Genomic DNA, 27,181 nt, shown 5'->3' with positions numbered 1-27,181 from the left:
AGGTAGAGACATAGCAGTGTCTGTGCTGAAAAGTGAACTTAAAAGAGCCCTTATAAATCAGAGCTATATCGTCGCCCCTAATGTGATTAGAAGACATTCCAGAGGCAGCAATAGGAGTAGCACTGGTCCCCCGTCCCAACCTCCCCTTTGGCTCTTTGGTGAACAGTAGACCTGTTCTCTGTTCTCTCTCTCTCTCTCTCTCTCACCTTCTATCTGAAATTATAATTCAGAGCTGTCTATGCAGTGTAACTATGGTTCAATCTACTGAGCAGACCAGGGGAGAGGGGAAATCGCCCTGGCCTCCCTGGTTAATATTTTATTAAGGCTTAATTAAATACAGGCTCCTATCACCCTTGCGGGGGTTTTCATTAAGTATTTGTCGTAAAACTGTGGAATAATGCAAGCCTGTGCCTTGATATTGCTTCTCTCATCCATTTTCCTCTCCCTTTTTATCTATATACTTTTGCCTTTTCTCACCATTCTGAATCATCCTGAAGACAAATACAGGAAGGAGTCAGAGAAAATATACTGCTGGATACTTTGGCGGTATCAATATTTTAGTTATAATAAAAGAAGTTTCATTGGTCCAAACTGTGAGAGTTATCCAATAAAAGTGTGCATCCTCATGCTCCACTGGATATGTTTTCCCGAGACTCTCTCTCTCTCTCTCTCTCTCTCTCTCTCTTTCTTATCCTTAATTCCTCAATCAGATCCTGCAGACAAGAATGTGCGTGAATGCGTGTTGTCATCATGTGTTAATTAAACTGCACAAATGCGAGCACCATGCAAGCAAGTTGCTACCTGCTTTACATGTGCGTAACCAGTTTGCACACCACACGCATGCACGCACACAAACACACACACAGTGACACACACACACACACACACACACACACACACACACACACACACACGCACACACACACGGACAGTGAGTTCATCATTCTGCTAGGATGATGTTATTTCTCCCCCCCTCAGGCTGGATATACCCATCCGTCTGTCAGTCTATCCTCACTGGAGTGATTCAAGTTGGCAGCTAGAAAAACACAAACACTACGCTTAGTAAGTTTTTCTCTGCAAACGAAAGGTCAGAGCCAGGACGTCACTCGCTTAGTAAAATAATAACCAGGAGTGCAAATGTTCCCTCAACAAATTTACATGAAAGCACAAAGTCTATTGCTACTTTAGAGCAAAAAAAAACCAAAGCTGCTCCACTGGTCAAATGCATGTTGATGAGCTCACAGTGTTTCAAATTAGGCTGCTGTGTCATTAGATCACAACAGTAACATGATGGAGGTAAAATTTAGATTCTTCCCCTTGCGATGTTTGGATTAGTATTGTTGAAACACCATGGTGGACAGCAGCAGAGATGTGGATTCTACTGCGTTTGCAGTTTGGGAATTTCTTGGCCATTACGGTTATTCAACAGTGAAAATGGACCACCACTGGAATCCATTTTTACAGGCCAAATTCATGCTGACCACTGGTCCCATTTTATGATAGAAAAAAACTTTTGATATCCACCTTTCAAGGCCGCAGGGAGAGAGTTTTTAACTGGAACACAGTATGAGTATTACATTATCACTTTTTCACGTATGCATATGTAATGTATTCACATTTAATGGCGCAAGCACTCATCTTACAAATAAACAAAGGAGGATGGATTCAGACTTGGGCAGTACAGTACAGATTAGTTGCAGTGTGTGAAATACATGAAACACAGTCTGTTCTATAAATTGTCTGTACTGTACTATAGCAATGCCATTGTTCATTTTAGTCAGTTAAATTCTAAACCAATTTAAGTTTGACATTAACAGATTTTGAGCAGGATTTTTTTCGGGTCTGCTGACCCAACAGGCAGGTGGATGTGGGAGGCATGAGAAGAGAGACTGAGTGAGGTGAATGGTACAAGTGAGTACTGTTTTCATAAAAACAATGGTAAGTTAATTATTGTTTTTTCCCTCGTTGATTTGGACCACTTATCGACACAGTCAGAGGTCGGAGCTGTAGCACAGGGTGTGAAAATTCAGCATATGGAGGCAACTAAGGGGGTTTAAATATAGAACTACTAATAGCTAAATCAACTTACTTTTCTAATGATTTAAATGTTAAGAAATACATGCTAAAACAAGCAGCTCAGGTTTTAGCCCATAGCATAACTCACATTACAACGGCTACAAAAAATGTGTCAGTTGCAGGTTAAAATTTTTTATTAGTTTAGTGCAGATGCCCATGTGTATGTTGAAAGAGTTATTGGTTGCAGTAATCATTCCACCTTAACTTGGCTCAAACTGCTGAAGCTTCATATTTGCTTCAGCTGAAAGAATGATCACAGCAACCAAACACCTCAATGTAAATATGGCATAGGAACACAGCAGTATAGCATATTGTTACAAGACTGATTTAAAAAAAAAAAAAAGTTGCCTACCTACTCTTTGAACTTAATGAAAAAATCTGGATTTGTCACAGTATCTTAGCAGTTATTATGATTCAGTGTCTGGCTTAAGTTAAACAAGTAAGTAGTAGATAGAAATGCCCTAGGGTTTACAGTGGAGGGTGACTCAGGGGAGAGCGAGGTTGTTGATGCCCTGTCAGGTTCACCTCTGGGTCATAACAAAGTGTCTGGCTGTCACTGTGGGCTAACCTGCTGAAGGGGATGACATTTGACTCAGAAGTGGTGACGGAAAGTTATTTGGTAGTCAGCGCTTTTTGAGTTTGTACATTAAAAGTGTATCAAAGCACAAACTTCATCGAAATAAATATGACGGAGTGGTTTGAAATAATTGGGTGTTAGAAAAACGGACTTTTAGAAATTTAAAACATCTGAAGAACCCGTAAGTTGCGCATGTTTCTAATGACAAGCTTAAGAGTAGAACAGAATAGAATAGCGAGGCATTTGTGGAGCAGGATTTTACATTCGCAGTGGAGATAGCAGAACGTGGGCTGCGCTGAACCCTTAGTTTACTGAGGGTTTCAAAGCAGGAGCAAATTGGCTGTCTTATATTTAAGTCTGTGTAATCAGGAGTAGGACTGCCACATTTCACTGCGGCTTGTCAAGCTCTCTGATCTTAACAGCTTCAAAGTGTTAACAAGGTGACTGTATCAGAGACAGCCTAGGTGGAGACAGCTACGGGGAAGGAGGGGTACAGACCATGGGAAACTGAGCCAGAGACGAGAGGGGAGACTAAATGGCAGCAGAGCAGAGGGGAAAAGGAAGAGAAGAAAGTCAGAGGAACTAAAGAATTTCAATGTTAGTGTTGGGATGGGATGCAGACTTGCAGATGCTTAGACAGAAGAGTGTGGATGGACTTTCAAAGATAGGAGAGTGACATGCAGTAACATGGTAATAACATTATTTTAAAATAATTTCAAAAGCTGATAAAGCAGACTAAACAAAAGGCTTTCTCATCCTCATGAATGGGAAATGTGGCTCCGTAAAGCACCACGTCCAACAGCTCCACAGATTGTGTGTGTGTTTTTTTTTTTCTTCATCCCTCAGATCTTAAGCTGTTTTGTTCCTTTGATGACAGCCTTGTGATGTTGTTACAATTGGACCTAGATCTGACTAATTATAGCTTGGATCATAACAACGAGGAGAATTGCTTTAACAGGCATGGTACATGCATTTTTCTGTTGTCTGATTGACTGGCCAAGCACTTTTTTCCTCTCCTTCATAAACTCACACATTATCCCAACATAACTCAGCTATCACAAACAACTTATGAAACTCTTAAATCAAGAAAAATACTGAACAGATTAAATATCCCAATGATTTGCTCCTATTCCCCCCATTTATTTCTTTTGACATCCTTTCACTAAAACTTCAGAATACAAGACAATGAAACACACACCAAAAAAGCAAAACTCCATCATACAAATCACTGTGGGTTATACTGTATGTTCAACAAAACAACAAACCTGCTGCAGCCAAAATCAGAGATGCCCCATAAATCAAACTGATATTCTTCAGAAGAACATAGACGTTTTGGTGAACAAAAAAGATGAGACCATCTGTTTAATTTGGCTTCAAGTTAAATGCAGAGAGGGAAAAGGGACAAAGAAGCATCTTAGACTTGGACTGTACCGCCACTTTTTTTTCATTGTTCTTGCTGTGATGCTATAAGGAGAGCAGTGCCAGATACATCCATAAAGATCAGGGAGCTGGATGGACACAAAAACACTGTGAAACTGTGCACAAAACATTTAACTATACTCTTTTTGTTGAGGGAAAATAAAAGCATGTGCACCTGTTGCAGACAGTCCAACCCTCTCTCTCTCTCATATTTATACACACACACACACACACACACACACACACACACACACACACACACACACACACAATGCATTTATTTCTGACAGCTTTTGTCATAATAGAGGAGAGAGAAACATGAGGAAGAATGCGTCATTTCTACCTCCTTTACTACCATTTAGGATTATCCGGGCTCAGCAGCAACTCCATCTCGTACAAAAGTTCATTCCCAGCTCTTCCCTGTTCCCTTCCTTTCATGACAACACATTTTTTGAAAAGCAGTTGGCAAGAAAAAAAAATATAGATGTAGGATCATTTAAGTCCACAAGGATTAATTATCTAAATGTACCAACCAAAGCTGCCAGTTTAATGTCATGCGAGTGACCATTTTTATTGGTAAATCTGATTTCATTAGCGGAGTAGTGGCAGCCACAGTGTGAGACAGGGCAGGCTTGGCAAGTTTGCTGAGTTGGGGTAAAGTAATATGAAAAGGAAAAAAAAAAAAGCTTGTTGCAATTATCCAGTACAGAGGCACACTGCTTGGCTTTAATCCTCTGCTGCTCAAATTAAGTGTTGATACCAAAAATCCAGCAGAGTCTATCTGCGTGTGAGGGTGTGAGACAGAGTTACACACACACATTCTCACACACACACACACACACAAAGACAGAGGGACACACATCTACACTCACACACACACCATTAATAGCACTGATAGCGCTGGCCTCTGCCCCGGTCACATGGAGTGCAATAACTTTAGATAATTTTATTAATAAAATCATCTCTCTTCTCTCTCCTGCTGTGTCGCTCCCTCGAGCTCCCTTCAACTCTTTTATATCAGTTCACTGGCTTCTCTGGCCCCCTGTCCTGTAATGAATCACAAGTGAGTGCATGAAGCCTCTTCATTCCAAGTCTCCCTTTGCAGTGTTCCCTCCTCTCTCATTCCTTATCTCATGTATCACTCTGTTTCTCTCTGTATATCCCTCTATCTCCCAGCAGTCAGACAGTGCTGCCCGTTGGCTTTGTTGTTGGTCCTGCCAGCAGGAATGCAGCACAGTCACAATGGCAGATAAATAGTGGCCACAGGATAATTATTCTATAACACCCAGCCCTGCTGTGGAGAACATCTACATCTATTTATAAGAAGAGAGCGATCAATATATGCAGATTTAATATCAGTTGGTCAAATGCCATGTCTAAATGTTTAGGAAAGAGGCGATCACATGATTGATGTATCTGACTCATTGCCGAGTCTCATGCTGTCTGCATTAACATTCCGTCTTTTCATATCACGGCCTATGTAAGGCAATCGAATCGTACACGCCGTCCACTCTTATCAACTCACTGAGGTTCATTTGAGAAACAGCTGATGAATGTGATGAGAAGAAGAAGAAATGTGTGTGTGTGGGGGGTTGACTATCCCCAAAATCCACTCCTGGGACACAGATTATTTGCAAACAGATTTGATTTGACATATACTCATTGTGTATCATTACATTAGAAAAATAGCGTTGGATAAGCACATCTCTGGTGTCAAGACATTGTCCTCAGTGTCGGAGAGAAGGGCACAGCTGAGGCTATAATCACTGATCAGTTCTTTGTTACCAAATACTTGCAGGAACTAAGGAGGCAGAGGAGCTAAACAAAGAAAAAGTAGTCACTGTGTTTATTGTGTTTCCACTGCATCTAAAAAAGATTGGACAAATTGGTCTGAAAATGGATTTTAAAAAATTGTAATATTGGAGACAGGTTTTCATATACGGCAACACAACAACACAGACTTCATGTAATTACCGGATGCAAAGAAAAACATGTGGAATAGGAGTGTGAAAACTGTGAAACAGTTTCTGCCCTGATAGTTCCTGAGTGATTAGGAGGTGGATGGAAAGGCAGGAAAGGCTCTTGAAAGGTTCCTAAGTTCCTTCTGTTTATTTGCAAAACAATTATTATACTCTTGTACTCTAGGTTTTATACATAGCTCAACAGGTAAATGTATTATTCAGGATTAGAGCTTATGATTTAGGCCACAGCTGACAAAAAAGGAAAAAAGAAAAAAAGAAAAATCCCAAATTTACATGTAAGTGTAGACCAGTTTCAGACAGCCTGTGCCAAAATTTCTTTGAAATATATATTTTCTTAAAGTCAAGACTTGGTGTTGCTGCTTCATAACAAGCTGTTCCAGTGGTTCATATTTGGAAAGGTTTTCATTAGCTGCACGAGCAGGAAGTACCCAGTTTGTGGGAGGCCAGTGGATGTCTGCAGTGTTCAGAGTGGATCAGAGAGCAATGAAGCTCCTATGGTTAGATACAAAACAAGGACAAGAATGTAACAGTGAATGTTGCCAATGTTAGGTACTAACAGCTGAAGGTAGACTTTCTATTAAAAATGACAGATTCTCTTCAGTTACACGAGGTCACATGTGTGCCATGTCTGCCAGAGCAAGTGCACTCAGCACAATGTTAGTGAAAAAGTGAAATTTAAAGCTTTACATTTTTAAAGATCAATGTCTTTGCAGTAGGAAAGAGTTTCACTGCATGTTTACTGATAGAGGATCTTTCAGAAATACCTCTCTGCAGAAAACCACTGGGCCCTGATTTTTATCTCTTCTCATTCTTAAACCCATCATGTCATGGTTTTGACCTCAAGGGCTCTGTTATTTCATGCAGGTGAGAAGCTGGCAGAAGAATAGAAGAAACTAAAATGCAATTATTGTTGAATACAAGTAAGTTTTTACAAGCTGTGACAGCGTGACAGTATTGTTTTTCACCTTGTGAGTCAATTTGTGTGTGTGTGTGTCGGTGTGTGTGTGTGTGTGTGTGAGAGAGAGAGAGAGTGTGTGTGTGTCATGATCGTCCTGGAGATACCTTCTGTAGCAGGAAGTACCACCAAGGTGGTTTTGATGTTTTTTGAACATGATAGCATCAAAACTGTGAAAGATACAGTCACAAAACTTCACAGGTGTGTAGTTGAGAGCCAAATGAAGTTGAAGCTGAGTTTGAAGATTGGTGAGGTCAAACCCAAAAGTACTGAGTACTCATGTAATAATCCAGTAGTAACTTCTGAGTACTCATGGGTCTGAAGGTTTAACATGTTAGGACTGTCGCGGCTGGTGTGATCCCATCACAAGATGGCCTCTAATTTTGTGTTGGTGTCTGTTTAGTAATTTACTGACTCCAAATGAACTGAGGTGAGTGGGTGGCGCCATTTAGTCAGTAAAATTTCAGCAAGTTCTGACAATTTGCGTCTGTTTTCTACAAGGTTTATGCATGGATGATAAAACCATAAAAAGTTGATAAACGCCTTTAACGTACTGATAAAGAGAATCATTTTTTGTTATGTACACTGGAACATTGGTATTTTTATTCAGGACTGTCATTTAAACTAAAAGACTAGCTTTACATTAAAGGCACTAGCAACGTTCTCATGCACTTCTATATACAATAAAACATGACTAACTCAGTGTGACCTTTTGAATCCCTTCAGTAGATAAAAATATAGGGAGCAGACAATTATAATGGAAACCCATTTCATTGTCGTACAAAGTGCAGCAACTTCACCCTAACTGGAGAATTTTTATTATTGTCTAAAATGACTTTATACTTGAGTCATAACATATAAAAGGCATTCTAACAAGAATTTGTAGAACTCCTCAAACAGTAAATTCATGTATAAACTGATGTCTGCCCTCGGAAGCCTACTGATGTTGCTGCACACTACTGTATATTTGGCTGCTGTGCATTTACTCTGCTCAAGGACAAGAACAGTTTTCACCATTGAGGAACTGATCAGGATTTTAATCCAGCTCATTATAAAATGTTTGTTGCTTTGTGGAGCTGTTGTGACTGGGCAAGCTTCGTTTTAATTATATATTCATCCTGATCACAAAAGCATGCAGACATCTGCAATCATTTGACTATAGCTCGGAAATTTGTCATATGAAATCACTTCGAACATTCTCTAGAGTGGTGTTATAGTCTTGACTTTGTCTGGACTGAGGCAGTCTTGATTTAATGTTTTTTTTTATTTTATTTTGAAAAGCAGTTTGAGGAATCAACATTTATTCAATAAAGTCTTCTTAAGATTTAAGTGTTTAAGTCTTACCTTTCCGACGTATAGTGGCTCTGTGCCCGTGTACTCCTCCACCACAAAGAACTGGTTCCACACCCATCCTCTCTTAACTCTTTCAAGTGATGAGGGTCCTTGGTCCTGTCTATTCTCTCTTGAGGTTGAACCACTAGTCCTTGAGGCCTCACACCAGTGGAAACTACAGCAGCTAAGAAGACCCAATGCTGCCAACAGTGTCCAAGCTCCTGTTGTCCAACAAGGAGCCATTTTGATTAAAAACAGAAGAAAAGAAAAAAAAGAAAGATATCCAACCTGGGTCTACATGTAATATAAAAGATACATGCAGACAGGAAATTTTTCAATTGTAGTTTTATACCAAATAAAACTCCACCAGGGCAAACTTAAAAGGTCTTTGTGTGAGAACTTGAAAGTTAATCCATGAGATCACGAATCAATCTGAAGTTATCTGGTGAACACAAGGCAGGTCATAGAGCATATTGGATTTCTACTTCCTGCAGAGTACCTGTTTGTATTGTAACATGGCTAGGCATTCTGATTCTGATTCTCTTATAGTACCCGTCCCACCTTATAGTGTTTCTGATATTTTTTTCAAAGTATGTTCTAGAGTGACAAAGAATCTGTAAAGTTGTTCTCAAGCTGAATTTTTGAAGGAAACCAAGACAGATTTTTCTAGATTGGCTCACTGATCAGTGGGAGAACTAGGGGGAAACTGGGATACAGTGGCATTGAGGTACATGCCTGTGAAGAGCGATGGTTTTCATCCATTCTGGCCTTTGTCGATTGCTTGCAGGGCTTTCGATTTCACTTCTGCCCATGCCACTTCAAAAGTTTGATGCCTGTTTCAGGTGGTTTGATACTAAGTTGTACAAAAGTTATTCTATGGGACTGTTTTTGCAAAGGAAACTCTTGTGTAGTCCAGTTCCTTGAAAATTCATGACTGGTTTTGCCTCTGGAAGCAGAACCCTTGAACTGAGAAAAGGCCAGCTGATTTTACTGTTGGTGGATTTGTTTGATCTTCAGTGGCTTTTCCAACCAGAACAATCCAGTGGTTTGGAAAGTTCATTCTTCAAAGGTCCTACAGTATTTCTTTGGCCATCGTGACAACTCCAGTGATTCAAAGGCAGGAAAAGGACAAACCTGTAAGACAGAAAGGAAAATTGCTATTATCATAATTGCAGTTTGGGCTGTATCTGGAAATGTTTTCTACTTGATACTTTTAAAGGTCAGCTGAGCATCAGAGTCGGTCACTGTTTAGAACAACTGATATTTTTTTTATGTTGTTTTATGCTTTTTTTATAAAATTGTACAGTACAAATAGTTTCAGTTCTGTTGTTTTTTTGAACAGGGAATTCTACAAAAAAAGAAAAAAAAAATCAAACATGAACTTTCTGTTCATCTTGCCTTTCTTCTACCTCTGTGTGTTCGGAGCAACAAAACACATAATGTGTTGGTTTTGTTAGGATTATCGGGAGGAAACTGTTTTCCACCAGCGATTCTTATGTTCAGCAAGAATCTTAACAATGTGCTGTGACCTGAAGAGCGATGGAAAAACAGTGAAGAGAGGACAGGAAACCAGGTGTGTGGAAAATAGAGAGGAGAGATGAGAGTGAAAGGCTGGGAGAAAGAGGGAGAGACGGGGAGAGAGGTCATTGTTCATCACACACCAGACCCAAAGCATCTGCCTGCCTTTCGTCCGACTGATGGAGCGGCCCTAACCTCAGCAGGCTGATTAATTGCATGAGGGAGCACTAATTGGATAAAAGTATTAATCAATTAATTCTATCCAATGAGGCAACAAGCCCCTAATACTTCAGACAAACATTGGCATGTAGTAGGGGGGAGCAGATACGGTGCTTGGCTGTTGTGAAACATGCACAGAGGCTAGACAGAAAGACAGAGCTGAGAGGGCAGAGACAGAGAGAGAGGGAGGGGGCCAAGTGAGAAAGAGCGAGACAAAAAAACACAAAGAAATGAAAAATGAAATAATGAGTGATAGACTAAAAGAGCGAATGGGACTGACTGTTGTGCTGCTGTGGGTGTGATTAATGGTCTCCTTGAAACATTCAGAACACAAGTCTTATGACGACAACAAACAAAACATTAACTATGTCTCTGGCCTTACAACCTCAAGAAAGGAAAAGTTACAACACCAGTCGAAGAAAAGCTCGGAAGGCCAGCAGGTGGTTTAACCTATTGTATTTCTGCCGGCTGGGAGAGGACTTCTAATCTCAGTCTCTTCCTGCCCGCTAGCAAGCTTGGAGCTTCCGGAAATAATTCCTTCTCAGACTGTTGGTCAAGGCAATGTCCGTGGTATTGGAAACCAACTGAACTGGGGGTGTCCAATCTCCAGAGCAAACAGTTCAAGAACAACTTAAACAGCTTAGAGCCCCTCGTTCTCTTGGTTGTTAACAGTTATTGATGGAGCTATATGGGGATTGCCACATACACGTATAAGATATTGTTGATGTTAATGTACATACAGTGTAGTCAGTTGTGTGATGCAGGGGCTCATGTAGCCAGGAGGCAATCACATATTATGTCACAGCTGTAGTATACACATATTAATAGTGATCTTGAAAGGTGCTCTAGTATTACACAAGTTGGGAGACATGAGAGACTACAGCCGTGCTTGCAGCTGTGAGGATGCAGTTAAGCACAGCAGTGCTTTGAGCTACATGATAATGTCAGTGACAATGCTAACACGCTGATGTTTAACAGATATACTGGTCAACATCTTATTTCAGTGTCTTACCATAGTACCAGTCTAATTAGCACTAAACTCAAAGCAAAACTGAGGCTGATGGAAATGTTGTTAATCTAGCAGGGAAATTGTCATAAAATAGCATTGGATGTATTGAAATTTTGACCTGATGATGGTGCTAGATGCAAAGTCAGGGGATCACTAAAGCTTTTACAATTCATCCTGAGGTTTTATGGCGAGCCATGTAATAGTTGTTGAGATATTACTAACACTATATCTTAAGATATTATTAATAAACAAAAATGTAATGGTGGAGCTATAGAAAAAGTCAGAGGAGCACCATCTTTTGTAGACCTTGAATGGTTTCCAGTAATTTAATGACAATCCATTCAATTGTTATATTCTATGTTTCATATATAAATATTTTAGACAGACCAACAGACAGTTGGTGTGTGTAAAAAAAGAACTGTCAAAATTTTTGCAGAAACCAAGATAGCTTGACTTTTAGACCCTAACATGGGTCAAGCTCCAAAAAACACTGGAGCATCTTTCATTAGACCCCCTTTTTAATTATACACCATTACCTAAGTTTGTAAAAAGACATTATACAACTGTTTTTCACAGGCTATGCAGGACTCCCCAAAACAAAAAAAAAACACAAAAATTGTCTCAGTGAAGTGCCCTTTTTACTGTTTTGCAATGTTTTTTGCTCAGTAATGATTGGTTTAATGTTGCATAGACTTATCCCATTTACTGGACTCTAAAACCACCTCATGATCATACCTGACCCCAGGAACCATAAAATGAAATTTGTACTTTCAATGTCATCCAATTAAAAATGAGCCTGTCAGCAACCCTTGAGGGCAGAAAATGGCTGCTCGGACCCAGAATCCCACTCACTTTCCTTCAGGACTAGACATAACAACACTGAACTGCAGAGAGACAGTTCAGCAGTCAAGCACAGTCAGACTCTCCCTTTTGTGCCCTGGACTGATTGGCACAGCAGACGAACACCAGTGGTGCAATGTGTGCCTCGGCACTGAGCATTCCGCTGCCTGCGTCCACTAACAGTAGGAGTGCGCTTGTTGGCAGTAATAGGCCTATTTTCGAGGATTCTCCTCAGATGGCGCTTTGCACTGACAGCAGTGAGACAGAATGTGATTGGGCTCTTCTGACTCTGCCCTGTGCCCATCTCTAAGATCCACCACTTGCCCGTACAGAGGATGATGGCCAATCCATGCTGCCTGGCAGTGGGGATGACACACTATTACCATTCTCTGCTGAGGCAGACCCATGCCCCTCTGCAGCCGTACCAACCCCACTGAGATGTTAAAGAGCAAGTTCCAACATTTCTGTGTCTCCACTTCCATATTCACTGTAGGCCAGGGCTGTAGCTGTCTGTCTGCAGAAAGTCACACAGACTATCACCTGTCTGCTGTGTTGTCTCCCACCAGAGATGTGAAGGACTCCTGGGGTTAGTAATATTTTGCAGATATGAACAATGTCCTGTTCCTCCACCATCTGCTCATGTGTGAGAAGTAGCTAGGTCAGAGTGTGTGGCTCTGTCTGTGGTTTCCCTCAGCAGAAGCGGAGCACCTAAGCACTGGGCAATTGCCATCCAAGCTCAAAGAGACAGAGGACTTATTTCACAATAAAATGCAGCAGCATCAGGCAACACACTGCACTTGCCAATCAGTGCAGATTCCAGGCTGCTGTTCAGTGTCTGTTAATTTAGTCTCCCTTATTTCATTTGCTCACTGCTACCTGTAGCAACCTGCCCAAGCCAATGCAGCCACTAGGGAGGTTTTTAACACAGTGCTATTTCAGGTTTGAACAAGCAGGTTCCTGCTGAGCCGTCTGGTGTTGGCATATCTAGAAACACACACAACATTGTAACTCTTTATTGTTATTATTTCTGTGAATGAAAATAATGCTAATAACTTCTTGCAAACCAGTGCAATTTTCCCCTATTCAGTGCACATTAGATCAGAATACAACACAAATTCAAGATGAAATTTTTTATTTTTGAAAAATTGATCACATATAGGGGCCTAACTTTAATAAGATAAAAAAGTTCACAATTTTTTAAAAGGAAAGAAAACTCTTGCTTTACTTAAATTAATCAAAAATATTTCTTTTCAAGTTTCCAGTTAGATATGTTTGAGCTGTGGAGCGATAACTTCAAAGAAATAAAAACATACTGTTTATTCATCTGTGCCTCAAAGGCAGACAGCATTGGGAGGATAGAATTAATTCGTTCTTGCCTATTTACACTTTCCCTGTTCCCTTACAGTAGATGACTTAACAGTGCAGCAGGCATTTTGAATGTGTTTAATGAGAGAGCATTTGTATCAAATATTTCTCTGCATGCACCAATGGCACAGAAGTTGCTCTGCAAACTGAAACATTTGCTGAGAACCAACTGCTTGGTATCTAAAAACAAAATCCACACTCCTCCATTGAATTTCCTTCTCCTTCTGTTCTGTCTCCCCACTCAGGGAATTTCATTAAGTGTGCACACATTTACTCACAATTAAGTCAAAAAGTAGGAAAGTCTAATGAGTTAGAGAGGGAGACAGAGACCGAGAATGAGAGATTGATGTTAGTTTGTTCTGGTTTCACTCAAAGACGGCGATCACTATATCGAAGCCAGAAGCACTGACTAGTGTCTGCAAATTAGCGGCATGTCAGTTACTGCTCTTCCTTTTTTAACAGTGGCCAGCAAAAGTTGCTGTTGATTATAACAACATAGCTGACATATCTGTCTCTCCCTGTGTATCTCTCTCTTTCCGCTTCGTCTTTCCACCCCTCCTCCACTCATTCTCCAATCCCAAGCTGTTGGCAAGCATTGTGCAGCCATTCGTGACCTATTAGAGTGCTGGATTGATTCTAGAGCATGGCTGCAGCCTCTCATCAGTGGGCATGCCCAGAGCAGGCCCTTTGACAGCTGGCAGCGGACAGACGACAGCCAGGCAAGACTGATCACTGCAAACTGATAGGCAAGGGGCCAATGGCCGGCAGACAGCCCTGTAATGTAGGAGTGTGTGTGTGTGTGTGTGTGTGTGTGTGTGTGTGTGTATGTATGTGTGTGTGTGTGTGTGTGTGTGTGTGTGTGTGTGTGTGTGTGTGTGTGTGTGCGTGTTACAAAGCATTTGACCAGAGACATGTAGTGGCATTAGTCGCTCAAATAGGTGGCCTTATGACTTCTATGGCTGATATGCTGCTCTGGCCCAAAATTAATATTAATATTAATAATTTTACAATAATGCTTCACGAATAATTCATTTATAGCATTAATATGTGAAATAAAATAGTATTCTAAAACATTTTAAAAATGCCATTCAGCAAGCAATGAATCAGATGGTGATCACGTTTGTGTGTTCAGTCAGTTGTAACTGTTATCCTTTAAATCTTTTTTAATATAATTTAAAGGATATAATATATAATTTGTATATAGACGTGATGGAATTGTCATTCTTTACATTCTGTTGATTACTGGGTCTCAGTACGTTACAACAGATATCTTATAGCTGTTTATGGGATAACTGTTGATTGTATTTAGCTCAAATAGGCTAATTGTTGACTGTAAGGTTAATATAGCCTTACAAATGAAGTTTCATATTGGTTGTTTGCACATTGTGTACAGTGCGAGTGATGAGGTGGGGGCAGTGCAGAGACATAGATGAGTGAGGCAGCTAAAGCAGTCGGCAAACAAGTGGGTTGTGACTGAAATATAATTAAAATATCTCAACTTTTAAGGATGCGTACTTTGATGGACTGAGAAACTAATTCTGCATATATTATGGTCTTCATTATATCTTCTTCTAAAATGATGTGTTTTATCATAGCAACATGAGTGAACAGAGTTTTTTTACATGCTGATGAATTAAATATTTAGTTCCATGTTTGAAACATGCATCTGGTCCATTTGTGGGGATTGGGGACAGTACAAGACAGAGAAGGGAGGGGTGAATACTGCACATGAAAAAGCTTTTCTTTAATGGGGAAAAATGACCCATATACTGGAAAGATTATACTTAAAGCAATATACAAATGTATCAAATAAATAAATGCGTACATAATAAAATACAATACACACAATAGGAAGTATTTGAACAACTGAGAGAGGCGAGTTTTATCCATTGCTGTCATTTTCCTGCAGCTATCACAGGATTTAGCATTAAGGACTATATTTTGAAATGTGCCATGAGGCCGCTGACAAGTCAAGTGATTGGTCAGTCTATCTGGATTTGTCTCCAAAACAAGTTTTTTACCCATTCTTTTCCCACTGTGATAAGCTCGTTATCTTTGCCTCTCTGCTCCACCATTAACTTGCTCTCCTCTCTATTGTGCCTTCCCTGACCAATCAGATTAGATGCCACTTCAGAGAGTTGTGTGGAGTGCGTATGAGTGCTGTGAATGACTGATTGAAAAGTACAAGGCTGCTTCTTTTTTTTCAGAGAAATACTTTTTTAAACTTGAGTTGAAAATGATGATTCACCATTTGTACCATTTGTCATTGATTGAGTACAGCAGATGACACTGGCTCATTTATAGATACTCTCATTCACTGCGAACACACACTGCATGGCTGCGACAAAAGCTGACAAAGCAGGTAGCAACATCTCATTAGATCTCTTAACATACTGAAGGGACAGATAAGTAGAGAGCCCTCCCAGCAACATGGATGTTGTTGTCCCTTACATATTACTGAGATATTGGTAGACTTACAAAGATATAATTAGAAGTATTAGCAGTTAATGGCTCACAATGAATGACATTTTGTACAGACATTCATGGTCCCAAGAGAATGAAGCCCTCTGACTTTGGTAATCCAATTTTTCAACTTTTCTCTAACACCACCATCATGTTGACAGTTTTGCTTTTATGTGAAATGTCACAAAAACAAGTGAATGGATTGTCATGACATTTATTACAGATATTCAAGCGTCCCTGAGGATAGATCCTAATTACTTTTCATCTCTACTGTACTGTATATACTGTACTATAGGAAAGCAAATCATTGCCATAATAATTTAAATTATGTCAGCAATCTCATACCAAATGTTGAAATTTGATATGCTCAGCGTTGAAACCACTGAATTTATTACACTGATATATTTTACTTTGACTTTCACTTTGTGAAATTCTCAATCATGAAAGTCTCAATGGTCAGTTTCAAGCTGTGCATTTTCAAAAACTTTTCCATTATTTATTTAGTTTATACTTCAGATAAATTCAGACAGAAAACTCTTTCTTCAGACGATGAATTTCTGCAGGCAAACCCCCAGGAACCCTCCATACACAATCACTGGAAAAGGAGGGCTATAAAACAGTGAATACAACTTTCATTTTGTGAAAAGACTTTTCTTTATATACATATCAGAATTGGATTCTTTTGGTCTAATAACATTTGGGAAGACATTCGGTGGAAGTCTCCAATGAGCAGATGTTGGCTCAGAAAATCAGCCCTTGGCTGGCTTGACTGGAGAAGGACTCTAGTGCACATGCACTATGGGCTCAAAAGCGCAGGTGTGTAAGAAAGCCCGAGGAAATGTGGCAGACCCTTTAAGGAGGATGTGTATGTGAATTTTCAACCTGAATTTGAGAACCCTCAAATAAATATATACTGGAAATAAAGTTAAAGTAAACTGAAAGTCAGACCACATAAATTCAGAAAGACAGGTTGTCAAGTCAAATGTTTTAGTGAAATAAACTCAGTGGTACTGAAACACTAAGAATTCAGTAGAGATTCAATTTCTAAATTTGGTATTCAGTTATTATATAATTCATATTATTGAAATATCTCCATAACAATTACATGGATTATGGAGTACTACAGGGATGATTATTTTTTTGTAGGTTAACCCATAAATTCACATCACCCTGGTTCCCTCAACAAAAAGCCAATGGAATTTTTCCATTGGCTTTTCAATTATTGCAAAAAAATATTCTGAAGTTTATGATACTTACTTATGTATTGATCCGCAGGATAATCTTTACAAATGAACTGATGTTTGAAACCTAATACAATCGCCAGAAGCAAAAAGGTGATATTAGGCTATAAACGAACTACACCATGGTCGCCTGACTTTGGCATCACCACCACTAAACTTGTGGTCTGATTTAGAGAGATTACCTCTTCGTGTGTAAAACGGTTTTTGTGTTCAGTGTGATGACATTTAACGTCCCTGACAACCTCTGTAGTCTCTTTCAGCCACTTGTTAGCAACCAGAGATGTAAAAGCTTTTAAAAAATCACAACTGGGGTATTTACTGATGCATTTTATATTGTAAAATAAAACATGAATATTTCTTCAGCTTGTGCTAACCACAGACCTTATTTCAGGTATCTAACAAGAAACCCATTCAAAAAAAAACCCACAGACTTTGGAACGAGGGAACCAAACTGCAAAAATGCTAACTTATTGATTTAGGACTCATTCATGTAGTTTTTTTTATGTTGTTTTGGTCAAGAATGATCTTGATAGCCACTGACTTAACACAAAAGGGGGGATACTACAACAGTAAGAGACAAAGCAAATGTACCACAACATGAACTATCAGAGGTTTACCCAAGTGAGAAATGAAGGTGAATGTGTCTAAACTATCCAATAGAATCCTTTCACTGCTTAAGAAACCATAGATTATGTATTGTACGTACAGTGTGGTTCAAGATCTCATGGCTTTAAAGCTGTACAGTACATAGTGATGCTGAGTTTCACTGGTAAGCAATCCCATCTGAGTTTGTATCAATTCCTTGAATTACAAATATGGCAACAAAAGCACTGAGTCTGTAGTGAGCTCTTCCCATCAGACATAGGTAGTGGTTTGAGTTCTAACAAGACAGTCATTAACAGATCAGTGTATCCGTCCAACAGTGCACTGCAGCTGTGAATTATTGGCTCCAACCAAATTTTTAAAAATGCAATGTTTTGAGGAAGGCAAATATAAAATTCCTCATGGGACTGAATTTGTGCATTAGTCGGAAAAGTCATGCTTTAATTCATAATTCATGTTTTTACAGATACTAGTGTGTGTGTTGGAGCTGGTCCAAAATGCAGGATTCTCCTGCTGGGCTAAAAAACTTTTTTTCTTCCTGGGGGGCTGGTATAATCAAAAAAATGAAAGCAGGCAAACCACATCCACATTGACTCTCTCACTCAGAGATACAAGCATGCAGAAACACAGAAACGTCCACTTTTTCACACAAACATTTGCATGGAAAATGTATGCAAACTGAAATATAAACATCTTGTTAATGCATGCAAGCACCTCTCCCTGTCCCTCTATTCCACCAATCCTAGCACTAGTTCTCTTCCTCACTCTTCATCTCTCACCTTCCTTCAACGTCCTATTCTATATTCCACGCATTTCTTTGCCTCTCTGTCTTTGTCTCTCTCTGTGTCTGTGTCTAACTCACTGCCAACAAGTTCTGAAACCCATTGCTTGTCTTGCCTTCCGCTCTCTCCTCTTTCTGTCACTTTGTTTTGCTGTCTTTTCCTTTAGCTTTTACTCCTGCTTTTCCTCCGTCATCCTCCCTTTACACCTTTTCTACCCTCCCTGATGTTGTCTGCCTATCCACACCATCTTTCTCACTCATTTCTCCTTTGCACTCTGATGTCAGTTCCATTTGTTATTTTATTGCCTTTCCTCCCATTGTCCCTTTAACAGTCTAAGCATCGCTCCCTCTGCAGGTTCACGGTTTTTCTAACTGTTTTATCTTTTTTTCCTCTTACTCCTTTATCTTTTCCAATGCCATCTTCTATTACCTTAAAAAACATTTTTCCAAGACATTGTTGTATATGTTGCTACCATCTTCAAATTCATGACAACTGTATACACAAATGTGCACTATTTTTATAATTTACTATTTTATTATTACTCCTCTCATGTTTTCTGCACACTCTTGTGTGTATGCATTTAAGCACACAGTATCATTTCTCTCTGCACCCACACACACTCAAACATACAGTGTGACATCTCAGTTGAGCCTGGTATCATTAGGGACAATCGCTGCATCTCTCTCTAATAACAACTTCTCATTTCAGGGTCCACAGTGACAAAAAAAAAAAAAAAATGGCACAAGTGATTACTATCTGAGGCAAGGAGTTTATATTTGTAAGTTAATAGCCTGAGGTTAACACATGGCCACATTTACTCCCTCTGGGCTCGCTCGCTCTCAACAGTATATCTCTGCCTTGAATTGATGTGTGCACTGATTTTGCATTTACTCATAACCGTCCCTGTGCACACACACACACAAGCATTGCACAGCTTAACACACACACACACACACACACATACACACTGCAGATAGCGAAACATACCCGGCTCCATCTTCCTTTGCCAGAATCTCCCCATCAGATGGATGAAAGCTGCCATCAAAGCCGGGCCCAGGAGGAGTTCAGACAGTCTGCTTATTCGAGTGAACCCGAAACCAGAGTCCAATCCCCTCCGCCATGCTTATTAAATAGCCTATTTTATCATTTCCAATCCCAATTTGTCACAGTCACTTGGCTCAGTGGCCCTGTGCCATGTCACAGAGGGGTGAAAAAAAAAAGAACCAGAGGCACAACAGAAAACATGTCTCTTTCTGTAAAGTGTTTATGTAGCAATGGTAAAGTTTTAATGGGCCGTTTGCTATGAGACTGGCAAAACGGAAAAAAATAAAAGGAGGCAACAAACAACAGTTAGCTTTGGAGTACAGTGGGGTTGCCATGAAAACAAGTATACTGGCTCATCAAAGTTGTGTAAAAACACAAAAATGGGCAGAAATGAGGAGCCTGCTACTCAGGCAAGAACTCAGTAATGACAAACATGTTTCCTATAGCTATTCATAGACTGCACTGGCACGGTGTCCTTTTCTATTAAATCCAACTTCAAAGTTACCTGTTATAATGTATACTGTACATGAGCTCAGTATGAGCTTTGAAATTGATACATTGATAAAATACTGTTATGTTCAAAGTGCAATGCAATGTTGATGCAAATTATCTAGGGCTTCAAAGTACAATGCATTTCTCATGCCATAATTGTCCAAACAGCAATTTCAACTGACCATAACATTATAATCCTTCTGTCAAACCAGCCATACACAAACATCTAGCACATTTCATCTATCTGAATCAATCGATCCCACTGTAGTTTAACAAGGATCTACACTCCTTTCTGTTTTGCTGCCAAACATCCTGTAGTCCAGCAGCATGCTAGCTGGACCTTGCTATTGTTTGGGTCTCTCTCTCTCCCCCGCGACTGGACTCTATATTCTGAATCCAAAAGCCCATGTTGTATTGGCAAGTCAATGATATGCAGCTGAGCGTGACTGGGGAGAACAAAATCTGCATTGACACAGGGAACTGTCTAGAGAATGGGTGCTGCCTTGCATTAGGCTGCTGTGTTTGCTTATGGGTTATAATGAGAGGTGACATATTGTCAGTGCCTTGCTAAAGCTGGTCTCCTAATTACACTAATTGCTGCTTTTCCACCCCCGTCCCTCGCTCCCTCCCTTTCTTTTCAAATCTAGTACTGCTGCTACTCTTCAAAACTCAAAAGCTTACACCCACATACCAAGATGCGCCTGCACCCACTCTTGTTTCTCTCTCGCTCTCTTTACATCCATTAATTTTTCTTATATTTCTTTTTCAAGAACTATCCCTGTTCCATTCCATCCACTCTGTCTCTGCCTATCGGTCTTTTTTCTGTCTCTTCCTACCCCCCACCCCCCACCCCCCAACCCCCTCCCACTTGACTACTTTTTGCACCCATACATGTCACAATGTCCACTACTGCTGCACAGGCCCCCAAAGCCTGGGCTGCCAGCTACACAATTACTAAATCGCTCATCTCACGGGTGGTTGGTGCTCTGTATCCCCAGCTTTGGCTGGGAGAGAGTGAAAGTGAGGGAAGAGACTTAGAAAGTGTGAGAGCGAGAGAGAGAGAGAGAGAGAGAGAGAGAGAGAGAGAGAGAGAGAGAAAGAGTGAGAAGGAGAGAGAGGTAGTATGAATGGTGAATGAAACAAAAAGAAAAGGGCAGTGGGATCTGAAGGGGTAGACTGACGTAAGGCAAAAGCTTGCTCTTCTGTGACTGCGTGTTTATGTGTGTTTGTGTGTTTCTGCTCACTCGTGTGCATGTGTGCAAAGGCAATATTATGCGCGTCAGTGCATGTGTACATGCACATATGTAGGCATGTGTGTATCTCTGTGAAAGACAGGTGATGGCCAAGGTATTTGACAGCTGTCAGGGCACATGGACCCAGGCTGGTAGAAGAGCGCTGGTGTCTGTCAACACGCTGCTCTGACTCTGCCCTGAGCTTCAAGCCAACTATACTTAGGACCCTCGTTGGACAACCAGAGACCTGGTGCCTTTTCGAGTTGCTTCCTACCGATGCAAATGCAAAACTAAGAGAGTTGGATGGACTGCCATTACGTCAACAAGTTGAATATCTTGCAGAACAAGTATGACAGGTTTGTTTGCTCTTTCTATGAAAGGAGGCTTGATGCATCACGGATCAGGAGACTGGTCTCAAGCAATGGGATTTACATCATAAGTTGAGCATTTTAGAGCAATCAAATCATACACTATTGCACACTAGCCTTTGGTTCACTTGGCAGAGTCCTGGTAACAGCTGCCTATGTGCCATGGGCATCAGTGTGCTCTGCAACCAGTTCTTGGTGTTTATGGCTATTATACTGTACAGAAAACACTATATCCATGTAACAACTTGGATAAGCAATTTTCTAAGGATATGTATTTTTGAGTACTTTGGTTCATAAAAACATAAAAATATATAACTTGTAAATATGTAGGAACAGAGGGTAAATTTTGCATATCAATATTGCACTCTATGTATGCTCTTTGTTCCAATTTGTCATTCCTTCTCTGCTCTTTACATTCTTTACATTTATCACCTGCACATGATATATTCAGCAGTGTGGTTGGCCAGCTGTTTGATTTTTAGATGAAAATCCTACCATGCAAAAACATAAATCTGGCTGTTTGATTTTTTTTTTTAAAGGTTTCCTATTCTCACATGTTTTGCAAAGCCAAGCCCACCTCCATTTATTTTTGACAGTTCTATCAATCTCAAATCCCAATAACCCAGTTGATTACACAGTACTTCTAAAGCATGGAGCATTTTACTACCACACTCCCCGAAGGCTGTAAAGTAGTGCTGAAGGAACACAAGTAACAATAGAAAGGTACTTCTTTTAGAAGTGAAGAACTGAAGTCATTGTTTGTTCATGTAGGCATTTTTAGCTCAGATATTGTCACTAACACTGCACTGGCACTTTAACCTTCTCTTAATAAAGCATCTGCATGTTTTACACACTAGCTGTACAACTTTGAATTCATATTTGGAAATAAAATACTGAGAAAAGGAAAAACAGACACTTAAGTGCAGTTTTCTGTAGCGTATCATGTTTTGACACTGTGTTTGGAACCCGCAAGAGTAAAGGCATATCTTTAAAAGCCCTATGGATGTTCAATATTTTTTTTCTCCCATAACAAAGCACGTTGCTAATGTTTTGTTTCCATTAATGAAAAAATCTCATTCTGGAGTAATCTCTTAATCCATCTCATAATTTCTGTTTATCCCTCACCTTTACTGTCTCCTGTGTATGCGTCTGCAAGTGGAAGTCTGTGTGTTTCCTCTCTCCCTCCCTTTGATCACACTTCAGCTGCTTTGTTCAAAATCACGTTACATATGATCTCTAATCCTTTAATATATTCAGAGGAGATAAACATTTCAACAGGGCTTCAGAGGAAGTAACATGTTTATTTTACTTTCCTCTTTATCACTGTGTGAATCCAGAGCAGCAATACAACAGCCAATCTCAAAGCAAGAAGCAAATATGTACAAAGTAAAAACCAGGCAAGTACAGCACACAGCTTCCCCTCTCTTATGAACTGAGGCTTCCTCTGCCAGCAAAAGCAAAAATAATTATGTGTGCCAGAAATATATGTGCAAAATCAGGCTATCACTGCCAATTATTGGCCATAATTGATAGCATACAGTAAAAAAAATAGGTGTGAATCTGAGATCTTGAACTCTTGTATCTCCCAATGCTGTTTCTTTTTCCTTCATCCCCATATTATATGGCCCTACTTTTCCTCTCAGTGTAGTTCATTTCTCCTGCTGGAATACTTTCACTGTGGCCATACATCCTCACTGCGTGTGCTATGTGGCGCACTCAGCCATAAGATTCCCATTAGGCCAGATTGTGGTCAGAAAGGATCGAACTTGACTGTGTGTTTCTTCTCACTCTCCACAATCTGTGATGGTTGAGTGTTTATGTGTGTGTGCTTGTGTGTGAACACCCGGGAGCAGTGCTACTCTAGCCAACGCTAGACAATCATTAGAGACCAAAATATTAGTTATTGCTGTAGATGTTGCAAACTTCCTCTTCACATATAGGCACCTTTCCACACATGGGTGCATTAACACATAGTGCATGCTGCTCATGTAGGATGATATCTGTGTTCATCCAGAGAATGCAACAGGAAATGACATCCCTGTTTTCACATTAAGGGAAATGATGTTATTTGCTGAAAGGTCAATGCTCCAAGCCCGGGGACAGGGTTGTATAATTGCAATAATTATTATGTAGCTGCTCAGGAATTAGAGGGAACTTCATGTCAAATGTCAAAAGCTAGGACACAGCCTGTTTCAATCCACATCTACTGGTTTGCAAATGTCAGGGCTGAGGAAGTTACTTGAGAACAGTAATTGCTGTAACTTGTACTCCAATCCTCACGGTATTCATTTTCTAAAAGTCATACCAGTATTCACCTGTCATTCATAAATTCATACAGTATTTATACAGTGCATATATATATATATATATATATATATATTAAGGCTGTCAAAGTTAATGCGTTATTAACGCGTTAACGTAACATGCCTTTAACGGGAGTAATTTTTTTAACGTGATTAACGCTTGTGACATTTGAACCTCGGGTCACTCTGTAGCTCAGGAAATCAGGAAGCAATGCACCGAGGTCGATGCTGTCGTGAGCAGTAATGGATAAAAAAGATATTTTGAATGGCAAAAGCTACTTGAACTGAGAGTATTTCTCATTGTAGCAATAAATAAACATGATTTTTTTGCATAAAGCAAGCATTTGTCTATTCTCATGTTGAAAAGAGTATTACAATTTGAAAAAAATCAGTTTAAGGTACATTTAGAACAGATTAAAAATATGCGATTAATCATGATTAACTATGATCACTCATGCTATTAATCGTGATTAAATATTTTAATCGATTGACAGCCCTAATATATATATATATATATATATATATATATATATATTACAAGCTTCTAATTTCACCAGTTTCACGTCGACTTGCGACAGCTTAGACAGAACGCTTTGTTTAGTTTGCTGCTGTCGACAGGTGTTTCTTACCCAGACACTACTGACAGTGTCTATACTGTATTTTAATTTATAAAATTATATGACATAAACATGACATAAAAGTATCCTCGCTTATGAAATCCTCGCATGCTTCATTGAAGGTATAGTACCATGTGGACATTTCTCCTTTTCCTTGTGCAAACAGTAACTGTCTCCCAGCACTTGTGAAGCATTCACGAACGTGCACATACCCCTTTAACAAAATAACTTAACTTCACCCTGACACGGGTTTGACTCCTGTGTGTTGTTGCGTCATTATTCTGTTGAGATTTTATTCATAATGCACAGACACATTTTTCATCAGGCTAGTAACTGTAATGCAATGCAAAAAAAACAAACCAAAAAAAACAGAATATGTTAGATTGCATTACATTATTATCGAATCAACTGCAAGCTTGTGTTTAAAACCCTGGAGTCTATATCAGAGATCATAATCAAATACAAAAAAAAACTCTCTCTCTGCATTTGAAGCAGGTAATAGTGAAAATCTCCTGCACCTGCTTGGCATTTTCTTTCAAGAATTTAAGAACATGGCATTGGTAGATTTCCATACAAATCCACTTTAAGTCTTTCAGAGGACTAAGACAAGTGAGGCAATTAATTAAATTCTGCTTAGAGCTGGAACAATTATGATGGAAGCACCTGCAAACTGTGTTTAGACATCTGTGTGTTTTTTAAAATAGGGAACCTGAATGAAGTTGCCTGCATCCTAAAGAGATGCAGTCTAATCTGTTTTGGAGAACTGGAAGCAATGAATATAGAGCGCACAGAATCAGCCAACGGCTACTGATTTCACATAATAGCCACTTCACAGGACACACCTCCTCATCATCTCAGTTAGAGCCTTTTCCAAAATCAATAGCTGGCTGAACATTCACTTCTTCATAGTTACAAATGCAGGGGTACAAATATCTCTCTCCCTCTCCTTGTGTCTCGACAGACATAAAAATACATACACAGACACACACACAAAAGTGTCCTGATTTCACAACAGCTTTTCTGAAGCCTTATAAATGTTTAAACGTGTTCCCAAATTTCTAAAAACCCTCTAAGAAAATGATGAGATCCATGAAAAGATATCAGGGCAAACACTGAGGCAAACAGTTGCTACTTATCCACCCTGTTATAGATAAACAGAGCAAAGCATTCTTGGATAAATACATAGATCACACCCCAAAGCTGAACTCTGCTGGAGAGGGTCATTACGGAGCCCATTTGTTTTCTGTAGCAGAGCTCCTCTGGGTTAGGGGAACCCGAGTTGACAGTTTAAGGGGCGAGAAGTCAAATAAAACAAATTGCTCAGCTTCAGATACAAGCGAATTTGCTCTCCATGCCCAGCAGCAAAACAAATGGGCTGGCTTGGAGAACGTTTCTTTCTTTTTGGGTTTATAATGCACTTGTTCACAGCGTGAACGACCAATGTCATTTTCCAATTTCAGTCATATGTGCAAGATGGCTGTTTGGCTTTTAATGATTTATATTCTCAGTTGGAAGTAATTCATTAAAAGGGAGGCACGAGATGGGAAATACCACATGTGATATGCAATCACTACCCTTGACACCTGACCTCTGGATTAGTCTACATCCCCCTCATAACCAGACAGAGAAACATACAGGGTGACATATAATGACATATGCAAATCCTCTGATAATACTTCTCTGACTTGTTGGATTATTGCCACTAAGTTAAGATAGCTACTACTGTTCACCCATGTCAGTGGAAAGTCTTTGTTTTAAGGATTAAAGAGCTCTTTATTTCAGTGGCAACAAATTCAACAGCTTCATGCTTTGATGTTCAGTTAGGATATTAAGTTAGGAATCAATGTTATTTATCTATATTATTTTGAGTCCAGATGAGTACAAAGCACCATTGTGTGTATAATCAACAAGTAAATGATAGATGACTAGACATGAATAAACCCTGAAGTGCAATGTATAAGTCTCTCTCTCTCTTCTGTCTAAAGAGAAAAGTCTATCTGAGCCTAAAGAGCTTCTGTTTCAGCAGTCTTTTTTGACTCATCCACACCCCCACCCCCACCTCCATGCCTATAGTATCTATACTAGCAAAGTAATTCTGCTGCCTGGGCGTATTTTCCCTCTCGGACACTGTCTGCTGTATGATTGACAGGCTCATTACCCTATCCCCATTATGATATTGCCTAATCAATCTATCCATTGTATTCTCCTTGAGGCAGAAAAAGGCAATCTTTTGCATGAAAATATACCAGGCCTGTGCAGGAAGGATTTCAAGGAGAGATGAGGGGAGTGGATGAGTGTTAGAGTTCAATTTGCGGCTAAGCAAAGAAGTGCCGTTTACTGGCGAGCTAATCAATATTAATGTCAAGATGAGCTCTGTGTAACTTTCCCTCTCTGTCTAATTCAAACTGTCACTGCAAAGCATGGCCAAGATCTCCGCAATGGCGATATTACTAAATGGATGGACTATTTATAGAGATACTATATGAAGGTGGAACAATAAAAAAAAGAAAAAAGAAAAATCACCGAAGACCTTTACGGTCTTTCTCTCAGCCCTCAAATACCTGGCTGGTGAACAGCACTAATATGGAACTATAGGATCAAAAAGGAGAAGTTCACCAAGAAAATGACAACCGCCCACGTTTGCTGCAACGCCCTGCACTCCACTGTGAGGTAAATCACACCTTTGAAGTCAGCTTGCTTACTCCCTGCTGAGGTTCCTGCATGGCTATCAACACACTATTGAT

The 27,181-nt window shown here is 39.8% G+C and overlaps 1 protein-coding gene across 11 annotated transcripts in view; it reads right to left on the bottom strand.

The window, feature by feature from the left end:
- LOC139630484 (cadherin-22) overlaps positions 1 to 27,181 on the bottom strand; it is a 220,045-nt gene that overhangs the window by 61,246 nt on the left and 131,618 nt on the right. For all 11 annotated transcript variants that reach the window (XM_071493972.1, XM_071493976.1, XM_071493971.1 and 8 more), the window contains one exon: positions 8,354 to 9,475. In XM_071493972.1, coding sequence (XP_071350073.1) covers positions 8,354 to 8,584 — 231 coding nt within the window. In that variant the 5' untranslated portion in view covers positions 8,585 to 9,475. The remainder of the gene's footprint in view (positions 1 to 8,353; positions 9,476 to 27,181) is intronic.

This window comes from Trachinotus anak, unplaced genomic scaffold (genome assembly GCF_046630095.1).
Source record: "Trachinotus anak isolate AG129_WGS33_773 ecotype Australia unplaced genomic scaffold, CSIRO_AGI_Tana_v1 ptg000013l, whole genome shotgun sequence".
NCBI classification, from domain to species: Eukaryota; Metazoa; Chordata; class Actinopteri; order Carangiformes; family Carangidae; genus Trachinotus; species Trachinotus anak.
This window is presented reverse-complemented; position numbering and strand designations above follow the sequence as displayed.